The sequence below is a fragment of the Propithecus coquereli genome, unplaced genomic scaffold (assembly GCF_000956105.1).
Source record: "Propithecus coquereli isolate 6110/MARCELLA unplaced genomic scaffold, Pcoq_1.0 Scaffold3, whole genome shotgun sequence".
Classification (NCBI taxonomy): Eukaryota; Metazoa; Chordata; class Mammalia; order Primates; family Indriidae; genus Propithecus; species Propithecus coquereli.
In genome coordinates, this window is record NW_012148618.1 from 290,788 (window position 1) to 301,109 (window position 10,322).

The 10,322-nt window shown below is 54.1% G+C and overlaps 1 protein-coding gene across 1 annotated transcript; it reads left to right on the forward strand.

Moving 5' to 3' along the window:
• Positions 1-1,028: 1,028 nt before the first annotated feature.
• Positions 1,029-7,971, forward strand: SLC22A17 (solute carrier family 22, member 17). The gene is made up of 11 exons (XM_012649070.1): positions 1,029-1,124; positions 1,634-2,029; positions 2,218-2,721; positions 2,814-2,917; positions 4,906-5,060; positions 5,645-5,810; positions 5,986-6,131; positions 6,299-6,404; positions 6,564-6,781; positions 7,079-7,190; positions 7,341-7,971. Exons 1-11 carry the CDS (start codon positions 1,029-1,031, stop codon positions 7,627-7,629), a joined length of 2,292 nt encoding a protein of 763 aa, XP_012504524.1. The 3' UTR covers positions 7,630-7,971.
• The last annotated feature ends 2,351 nt before the right edge of the window (positions 7,972-10,322 follow it).

The following is a 10,322-nucleotide window of genomic DNA, read 5'->3' on the forward strand; positions in this document are numbered from 1 at the left end:
GATGCTTAGATTCTGCATTTCTAACAAGTCCCAGGTGATACAGATGCTGCTGGTTCATGAATCACACTTTGAGTAGCAATTCTAGGGGTTAGGGAAGGCCTCTCTGAGGCAAAGATGCTTGAGCCAAGAGCTGAAAGGATGTGGAAAACTTGATTAACAAGACTTCTAGACATAGGAACCAGCTTGTGCAAAGGCCCTGTGGCACTGGAAAAACTGAAAGGCAGCCAGTGTGGCTGGAGTGCAGAGAATTTGAGGAAAGAAGTGAGATAGAGCTGCAGAGAGCGTGTGGCCAGGCATGCAGAACCAGGTCTGAGGTGTCTGGATTATTAATATTCACCTTGACAGTGAGAAGAAGCCATTGAAGAAGGAAAGGGACATAATCAGATCTGCATTTTGGAAAGCATTCCATCTGCACTATATATGACAGATGGGGAGTAGAAACAAAGTGGATACAGAACAGCAGTTTAGGGGGCTAAAGTAGTCTGTGCAACAGGTAGCTTGACTAACAGTGGTAGAGATGGAGAGAAACAGGATATCTGAGAATATATAGGAAATAAAATGGACTGAATTTTGTAAAGGATTTGACATGCAGTGAGGAAGAGGGCGCTGTAAGTGCTGTCACCTGAACATTGGCCACAATTGGATAATGAGGGTGCCCTTCACTGAAGAAAAAGGCACTAGAAGACAACCAGGTTATAGAGGGAAGAGCATGAGTTTGGCCGTGAACGTATTGAGGTCCCTGTGAGTCATCAAAGAGGTCAAGGTCAAATAAAAGGTGGCTTCATGGATCTGGGGCTCAAAAGAAGTGGGATCTGGAGGTGTCAATCTGGGAATAAGGTTTGTATTGTTGGCATTGGTGGTGATCAAAGCTGTGGGCACGGGTGAGAGCCCAAGGTGGAGACAATAGTGTGAGATGAGAAGAGGGCCCAGGACCAAGCCTTTGAGGATTGCAGACACTGAATGATGCTGTCTGAATGATCCAGACAGGAATGGCCCTAGCAGCCAGCACTGCCAGCGGTGTCGCCACCATGGACCCCTACATGCAGTGGCCTCACCTGGCTGGACTTCGACCATTGCCTCAAAGACTGGACTGTAACAGCCTGCCCGTGCCCACCACCAACACTGTGGGCCAGAAGAGGAAGATGAACCTGTGATGGAAAAAAGGAGAAGAGGAACAACCAGGGAGTATGGCAACTTAAGAGCCAAGGAAGAAAGTGTTTAGAGGAAGGGCTGGTCGGCAGTGCCAAACGCTATTGAGAAATGGAGATTCAACCAGGATGGGGTGGTGAAACGCAGAGAAGTGGTCCCCTTGTAGAGGACTGAAGCTAGAGCTGAGTACAGCGCCAGCCCAGCCTTCCATATGCATAAGCTGTGCTGTAATTGCCGTTCGAGTGTGTCTCCCCCTCCCCCCACTAGTAACTGCCTTTAAGGTGGGTCTTGCCCACCCTGTTATGCCCAAAGCCTAGTGCAAGGCCTGGAACATAGTAGATACTTAACAAATTTTACCGATTAATTAATGAGTGGACGGATGAGTGATGGCAAAGGATTGGAAGCAAAAGAGGAATCTCTGGCATGTGCCTGGGCTAGCTACTATCCTTCAGCTTTTTTTCCTTTTTACCGCAATGGCCCGCAGACCCAGGAAACAGACGACAGAACCCCCATCCCCTCCCTCCCGTGGGCCCTGGCCCCACTTCCTCTCTCTGACGAAGAGTCTGGACCGAAGGCTCTGCTGACGTGGGAAGGGGAGGAGAGTCTGGAGGAAGGGGAGGGGAAAGCAGCGCAGAGATCGCAGAGACCGAGGAGGCGCCCGCGGCTGCAGAGCTGCAGAGCGGGGTCTCTACGGGCTCTCCGAGTCCGGCACCCAGCGCGCAACTGGGCCAGAGAACCGCGCATCCTTTTGGCGCGGGCCGGCAGGCCCCCTGCGGTCGGCAAGCTGGCTCCCCGGGTGGCCACGGGGACCCCCGAGCCCAATGGCGGGGGCGGCAGCAAAATCGACAGCACTGTAGAGATCACCCCCAGCACCAACGGAGTAAGTGCCCGCGCCCCGGGGGGCTACGCCATCCTCTCCCCGTACCCCCGCCCCCGCCGAGCACCTGGCATTCTCCTCCTGCGCATCCCCGGCCCCTGCCTGCCTTCCCAGCCCTCGCTCCCGCCCGCCCCCTCCCCTTGCCTCTGCGGTTTTCTCCGCTTCACCCTTCTCCTCCCCCCGCCACCCAGCAGGTCGGGACTCTCGGAGATGCGGTGCCCACGGAGCAGCTGCAGGGTGAGCGGGAGCGCGAGCGGGAGGGGGAGGGCGACGCAGGCGGCGACGGACTGGGCAGCAGCCTGTCGCTGGCCGTGCCCCCAGGCCCCCTCAGCTTTGAGGCGCTGCTCGCCCAGGTGGGGGCGCTGGGCGGCGGCCAGCAGCTACAGCTCGGCCTCTGCTGCCTGCCCGTGCTCTTCGTGGCGCTGGGTTTGGCCTCCGACCCCATCTTCACGCTGGCGCCCCCACTGCATTGCCACTACGGGGGCTTCCCTCCCAATGCCTCCGGCTGGGAGCAGCCCCCAAATGCCAGCGGCGTCAGCGTCGCCAGCGCGGCCCTAGCAGCCAGCGCCGCCAGCCGTGTCGCCACCAGTACAGACCCCTCGTGCAGTGGCTTCGCCCCGCCGGACTTCAACCATTGCCTCAAGGACTGGGACTATAATGGCCTGCCCGTGCTCACCACCAACGCCATTGGCCAGGTGAGGCGACCAGGCGGGCCGCGGGTCTGGGGGAGGGCTGAGGGCAGCAAGGGTGGGGCCTCACGCCCGCTGCACCCTTCTCACATCCCCAGTGGGATCTGGTGTGTGACCTGGGCTGGCAGGTGATCCTGGAGCAGATCCTCTTCATCTTGGGCTTTGCCTCCGGCTACCTGTTCCTGGGTTACCCCGCAGACAGGTGAGGGCTGTTGTGGGGGCAGGGCTGGTAGAACGGAGGGGGTGCTAGGGAAGCTAGACCAAGCAGCTGGCGTTTGCAAGAGGTGGAAGATGATTCGCTGGACTCTGCAGTCTTCTCTGGACTTCTTCTAGTCAATGACCTACCCATGTCTCAACTTCACTCCCCATCAAGAAATACTCCTTCCATTGGACCTCTTCTGCACAAGGGAATGACCCCACCTCCATGGACTCTTAGCCCCATTCCCGCTGATCAGTTGCCCTTTACCCATGGATCAATGGCCTCATCTCTAAAAACAATAATCTCATGTCTCATCCCACTGAGCAAAAACCCTGCCTCCACAGATCAAAAGTCCTATCTCTCTGTGCATTGCCCTCATCACCCTAACCACCTCCCTCACCATCTTCATGGATTGATAGACTCATTTCCACTAATAGCCATCTCGATGGTCTCATTCCTAACAATCGATATGTTAATTCCTAAATATCAACAGCCCATTCCCACTGACCAGTAGTTCAATTTTACAAACAGATCACCCAATCTCTGACCAGTGGCCCCTCCCCCACAAGTCAGTAACTATCTCCAAAGAGCATTGCCCTCATCCCCAATAAAGGTAGTCCCATGCCTGCCACCATATGACTCCACCCTCATGGTTTAATAGCCCATAGATTAATAGTTCCACCTCATGGATCCTCAGGGCTCTCAGATCCTCTCAGACAAAATCCCCATTTCCATGAATCAGTGGCCTCACCTCCAAAGATCCATAGTCCATCCCCACCAATCAATAACTCTCCCCACAGATCAAAAACCCCATCTCTGATTCTGAACACCCTCACCACGGACCAAGTGCTCCAACTGGACTGACCATCCACACTGATCTACAGTCCCTCCAAATGGACTAGCAGCTCACCTTCCATGCCTCAAAGGCATCCCAATGTTCAGTAGTCCAGTTCCTTAAAATCACCCATCCTCACTGCCCAATAGTCACACACCCCTGTGGGCCAGAGATCGTAAACCCATAGGTCAATAGTCCATCCCCATGCATCAATGGCCTCACTTCCACAGTCCTACAGAACAATGGCTTCATCCCCAAAGATCAATTCAGTCTCCTAAAATCAGGACTGTTCACCACATTAATCAATAGGCCCATCTTCATGAAAATAATGCCCCACCCGATGGGTCAGTAGCCTCACTCCCTTTCCAATGACCAGTGGCCCCCAATGTTCATCTCCCACAGATGAGTGGTCTTATCCCCAGCAATCAATAGCCAAGGATCAATAGCCCTGTCCTCACTAACTTATAGTTAGTGACCATTTTCACTGGCCAATAGTCTTATCTTACCTGGTCTGTGACCCTGTCCTTCCTGATTATCCCCATTGATTAATAGATTCATCCCCACTGATCAATAGGCCTATGGATTAATAGACTCAGTCCCGTGAATTAGCAGCTCCATCTCCCAGCCAGTGTCCCATCCCCACTGACCATCCTTATGTATTAGTAGATCCATGTCCCAATTCCATGGAACAATGGCCTCAACTCCAAAAACCAATTACTCAGTCCCCTAATATCAATAGCTCCCTCTTCACTGACCAGTACTATCCCAATGCACAAGAGGCCAATAGCTTCACCTCCACAGATGAATAGCTCCAACCCCCTATATCACTGACCTCCATCTTCTCTGACCAGTCTGAGCAAGACAAGCTCCACCCCCACTGACCAGTATCTCTATCTCTAAGGATTAACAGTCCCAAATCCCATCTGCTCTGATGGGTGATCTCACATCCACAGACAAATGCCCTAATCTCTGACCAATAGCCCTACCCCAAGAGTCAATGGTGCCACCCCCGACGGAACCATAGCCACACCTGGTGCCCACTAGCCAGACTCACTTACCAATGGCCCCCATCCTCCCCATCTTCTCTAGCCTCTGAGACCCACTCAGCAACTCCTCCAGGGAGTCTGGGTGATCAGAAGCCCTCCCCACTTTCCAGGTTTGGCCGGCGAGGGATTGTGCTGCTGACTTTGGGGCTGGTAGGCCCCTGCGGAGTCGGGGGCGCTGCTGCAGGCTCCTCCACAGGCGTCATGGCCCTCCGATTCCTCCTGGGCTTTCTGCTCGCCGGCGTTGACCTGGGTGTCTACCTGATGCGTAAGTGGCACCCTCCCTGAAAGTCCCTCCCTTGGGTCTCACACCTGCCTGCCTGCATCGCCAGGCCATTCCCACTGCCCCCTAGGATCCCCTTAGTCCCTTCTTCAGCCCTAAATTTCAGCTGCCTAGAATCTCAGCTGTCTTTCTGCCCAGGCCTTTGAAGATTGAGGGGTCCTGCTTCTCTCCATGCCTGTTTCCCCCACCACACACACACACACAAACCATCTTTAAAGCCTTTCTTGCCCTGGACTTAATGCTGTCAGGGAATAGCAACTTATTTAGAAAATGAAATCCTGACTAGCTGTGTGACCTTGGACAAGGGTTGACATGAAGGTCAAATAAGAGGCGTGCAAACTGGGAATGCTGAGCACCCACTAGGGACTCTGACCCTAGAGCCCTCCTAGGTTTGAGCAGGAGAGGAGAGAGAACTGAACAACCTCTCTATTCCTTGCCACCCAGAGGTTAGTCTGGGTGGGAGGCAATGGCTGCAGCCTGCACTCAGGGTCTGACCTTCTCTCTGTCCTCCTCCCTCCCTTCTCTTCTCTCCTCTCTCATGCCTCCGTCCATCCCTGCTGTATCTCCAGGCCTGGAGCTGTGTGACCCAACCCAGAGGCTTCGGGTGGCCCTGGCAGGGGAGTTGGTGGGGGTGGGGGGACACTTCCTGTTCCTGGGCCTGGCCCTTGTCTCTAAGGACTGGCGATTTCTGCAGCGAATGATCACTGCTCCCTGCATCCTCTTCCTGTTTTACGGGTCAGTATTGCCCTTCACCTGTTGTTTGGCAATTCCCATTTCTACCTCCAACCTAGTTCTAGCCCAGAGACCCATCCTCTTCTCCAACTGCCCCAGCCCCAGCCTCAGAGGTGGGAGTTTCCCATCCCCTAATCAGAAGGGAGGCCTCACGATGCACCCCCCACCCTGCCCCCAGCTGGCCTGGTCTGTTTCTGGAGTCCGCTCGGTGGCTAATCGTGAAGCGGCAGATCGAGGAGGCTCAGTCTGTGCTGAGGATCCTGGCTGAGCGAAACCGCCCCCACGGACAGATGCTGGGGGAGGAGGCCCAGGAGGCTCTGCAGGGTAAGAGGCAGGGACCCTATGAGTGATGCCTCAAGTGCACACATGCTGGTGCCCTCTGCATGGTTGTAGCTGTGTCACGTTCTCCCAGGGACCCCACCACCCATGTGGGAGGATCCTGGGTTCCCACCTGTTCCTTCTAACAGTCAGCTCCTCTCTCTCTCCCAAAGACCTGGAGAACACCTGCCCTCTCCCTGCAACAACCTCCTTTTCCTTCGCTTCCCTCCTCAACTACCGCAACATCTGGAAAAATCTGCTTATCCTGGGCTTCACCAAGTGAGCCTGGGTGTCTGAGCTGAGGGCAAGGCCAGTAGCTGGGACGGGGGATGGCTGGGTGGGGAAGGTCCAAGGACCCCTGCAAAAGATGACCAGGGTTGTGGACAGCTGCAGGTGGGGATTCTGACATTGTTCTTTCCTTCCTTGCCCTTCTCACAGCTTCATTGCCCACGCCATTCGCCACTGCTACCAGCCTGTGGGAGGAGCAGGGAGCCCATCGGACTTCTACCTGTGTTCCCTGCTAGCCAGCGGCACAGCAGCCCTGGCCTGCGTCTTCCTGGGGATCACCGTGGACCGATTTGGCCGCCGGGGCATCCTTCTTCTCTCGATGACCCTCACTAGCATTGCGTCCCTGGTCCTGCTGGGCCTGTGGGATTGTGAGCATCCTCCCTCCCCCACAGCGTGGGCTCGGCAAGGGAACCCCAACAGAGGTGCCTCGGACAGGCTCAGCCATTACTTCTGGCACAGGCCTCCCAAGACAAGACCCAGACCCTGCCCAGATCTTCCACAAGCCCCCACCTGGCCACACACCCTGTCTGTTCTCCCAGTCACTTAGTGAATGCCCAGGGCCCACCCAGCTACAGCCATGGGATCAGAGCCATGGGGATGACACTGGGGATAGGCCAGGCAGGATCTCCCTACCTCCCCACTTATCATCCCTCTTCATCCTCCAGATTTGAACGAGGCTGCCATCACCACTTTCTCTGTCCTTGGGCTCTTCTCCTCCCAAGCTGCTGCCATCCTCAGCACCCTCCTTGCTGCTGAAGTTATCCCTACCACTGTCCGGTAAGAGCAGGGTGCAGCAGGGCAGGGCCAGGCCTCTCGCATCAGTGGGAGGCCCGGCCTGAGGGCCGAAGGAGGGGGTGCTGTGGGAGAAGGGCTAAGGGCTGGGCAGGCCCGCAGCTGTGAGCTGAGAGCCTCCCCCATCTCTCCCAGGGGCCGTGGCCTGGGCCTGATTATGGCGCTGGGGGCACTTGGGGGGCTGAGTGGCCCAGCCCAGCGCCTCCACATGGGCCACGGAGCCTTCCTGCAACAAGTGGTGCTGGCGGCCTGTGCCCTCCTCTGCATTCTCAGCATTATGCTTCTGCCGGAGACCAAGCGCAAGCTCCTGCCCGAGGTGCTCCGGGATGGGGAGCTGTGTCGCCGGCCTTCCCTGCTGCAGCAGCCACCCCCTAACCGCTGTGACCACGTCCCACTGCTTGCCACCCCCAACCCTGCCCTCTGAGTGGCCTCTGAGCACCCTGGCGGGAGGCTGGCCCACACAGAAAGCTAGCTAGGGCCCTGGCAAGGAGATTGGGAAGGCTGAGTGAGGAAGGCAGGGCTGCCCAGAAGGCTCAGAGGCACCTCACGCCAGCCGAGGAGAGCTCAGAGGGCTGTCCCCACCCCCATCTCCTCCCTGCTGCTTCGTGTTCACTTCCTTGGCAAGAGTCAGGGGACAGCGAGAGAGCTCCACACTGTAACCACTGGGTCTGGGCTCCATCCTGTGCTCAAAGACATCCACCCAGACCTCTTTCTTTCTTGCTCTATCATTCTGTTTCAATAAAGACATTTTGAATAAATGAGCATATCATAGCTTGCACTTCCCTCCCTTTTGTTGTCCTTCTCTCTGGGGGTGGGAGGGTGGTTCTCAGCGGAAAGCAAGCAAACCAGTAAGACTCTCCTTTCCCCTCCCTCTGCCCTGCCCCTGAGTGTTAACTTACAACTGTCCCCACTTACTGACCGCCTGCTATGCTGCCAGGACTGGGCTAGGCGCTCTACACACTTCCTATCATTTAGTCCTTACAACATTGCAAGGTAGGTGTTTGATCAATTAGGGTTTTTGTTGTTGTTTGTAAGCAATAAAAACTAATTCTAATGAAAAACCAAAAGGGAATTTATTAGATATAGGAGCTCACAGAATGGAAGAAGCAGAACTAGTCACAAAAGGGTCAGGAACCAAGAGGCCTCCCAGTCCAGGGACATTTTCATCAGGGTTTCTGGATGAATGAACTCCAGTGAGATCCAATCTTTGGGTCAGCCCACTGAAGATTCATTTCCAGAGAGCACGTGACTGGCTAGCTGGAATAACATGCCTCACCCACCCGTTGCTGACAACTGGGGAGAGGGAAAGCAAAACATGGGCACTGTTGGCAGAAGTGGGACTGGTTGCCCACCCAAGTATTATTACTCTTTTACAGATGAGACAACCAATGGTCAGAGAGCCTCAGTAACCTGCCCAAGGTTACGAAGCTAATGAGTGACAAAGCTGAGATATGATTAGATCCCAGAGCTAGAGCTATTCATCAATGCACACTGTGGCCACCTTCCCAACTCCTAACCTGTGGGCACTTCCCTTGGAAGTGAGGAGTCACGTCTCTTGGCACCACTGGGACAAGGCAACCAGAGACTACGACTTCTACCTCAGTGTCAAGGCCTACCTCTTAAACCAGCCTTGGCCTGCCTGGCTTTATCACTGTGGGCAAATTTCTTAGGTTCCAACTTCCTTCAAGGGTTGCTATAAGAATTAAACAAGATAATGTATTCTGTCTCGTAAACTACGCCACTAGATGGTAAGCTCCTTGAGGGCAGGAAGTGTGTCTTATTCAGCTTTGAAACATCAATGCCTGTCTCATGGTAGATGTTCAAAAACGTGCTGAGTAATAATTTCTTCATTCTTTCAGCAAGCGTTTCCTGTGACGGATTTACAGACCAGAACCATCCTGGATACTTAGGGCATAAGCCATCCTTCAAGGAGTTTCAAGTCCATCTAACACTAGGAATATTAATGTGGAGAAAGAGGCCAGTGGTTTGGAGGACCAAGAGGCTGCTTCTTGAAGGGGATGAGAAGTCACTCAGAGAGGCAGGAAGCCCTCAGACAAGGGCCTGCCAGACAGGCACAGGCCTCACCTAGTGCTCTTACTCTCGACTCTAGGTAAAGGGCACAGGGAGAGCAAATTCCTGGAGGGAGGAAAAGGTGAGTTTTCCTGAAAGCATGGTCCTGGAGAAAGGGATTCTTTTTTTTTTTTTTTCGAGACAGAGTCTCACTGTGTTGCCTGGGCTAGAGTGCCGTGGCGTCATCCTAGCTCACAGCAACCTCAAACTCCTGGGCTCAAGCAATCCCACTGCCTCAGCCTCCCAAGTAGCTGGGACTACAGGCATGCGCCACCATGCCCGGCTTATTTTTTCTATATATTTTTAGTTGTCCAATTAATTTCTTTCTATTTTTAGTAGAGACGGGGTCTCGCTCTTGCTCAGGCTGGTTTCGAACTGCTGAGCTCAAACAATCTGCCCACCTCGGCCTCCCAGAGAGCTAGGATTACAGGCGTGAGCCACCTCGCCTGGTGAGAAAGGGATTCTTAGGAAACAAAGTCTGGAGGCCAGTTCCCTCCAGAAAAGGGAGGCCCGTCACCCTCAGCGTCGTGCAACGTTAGTGTTCCTTTCGCCTTCCCCTCTGCCAATCCACGTCTGAGGCCCAAATCTCTATAAACTAAGCGTGCTGCTTGGCTCTCAACAATAATCATGATGTTACTGGAGGACTCATAAGGATCTTCTTCATTTAATTTTCACAGATCTCTGATATAGGTATTATTACTTTTATCCCTGTTTTACTACTGAGGAGATGGAAAATGAGAGAGAGTAAGGGGTTTGCCACTAAGTGGCAGAGCCAGGACTCAAACGCAGGCCTTCTGGCTGCTTCTGTTTCTACCTCACTCCAGTTCCTTCATGGTTACACACTCCGCACACGTGCTGTAGAACGATGTCCATGGGACCGTAACTGACTCCAATGTTGACTTTTTAGCTTTTGGATTGTCAATGATAAAATGAGATCATACTCTCCACTATCTAACTCCAGAGATTCTGTGAGAACCAACAAGATGGTAGAAAAGAAAGTTCTTTAACTTTTTTGAAGAGCCCATGTAAAGCCAAAGAGTTATTTAT

What these genes read in the sequence shown, in the direction of transcription:
- SLC22A17 (XM_012649070.1), top strand. Translation starts at nt 1,029, where the DNA reads ATGGACCCCTACATGCAGTGGCCTCACCTGGCTGGACTTCGACCATTG. An exon ending in CCACCAACGCCATTGGCCAG is followed by an intron (nt 2,722 to 2,813) that starts GTGAGGCGACCA and finishes TCACATCCCCAG; the next exon opens with TGGGATCTGGTGTGTGACCT. An exon ending in CTGGGTTACCCCGCAGACAG is followed by an intron (nt 2,918 to 4,905) that starts GTGAGGGCTGTT and finishes CCCACTTTCCAG; the next exon opens with GTTTGGCCGGCGAGGGATTG.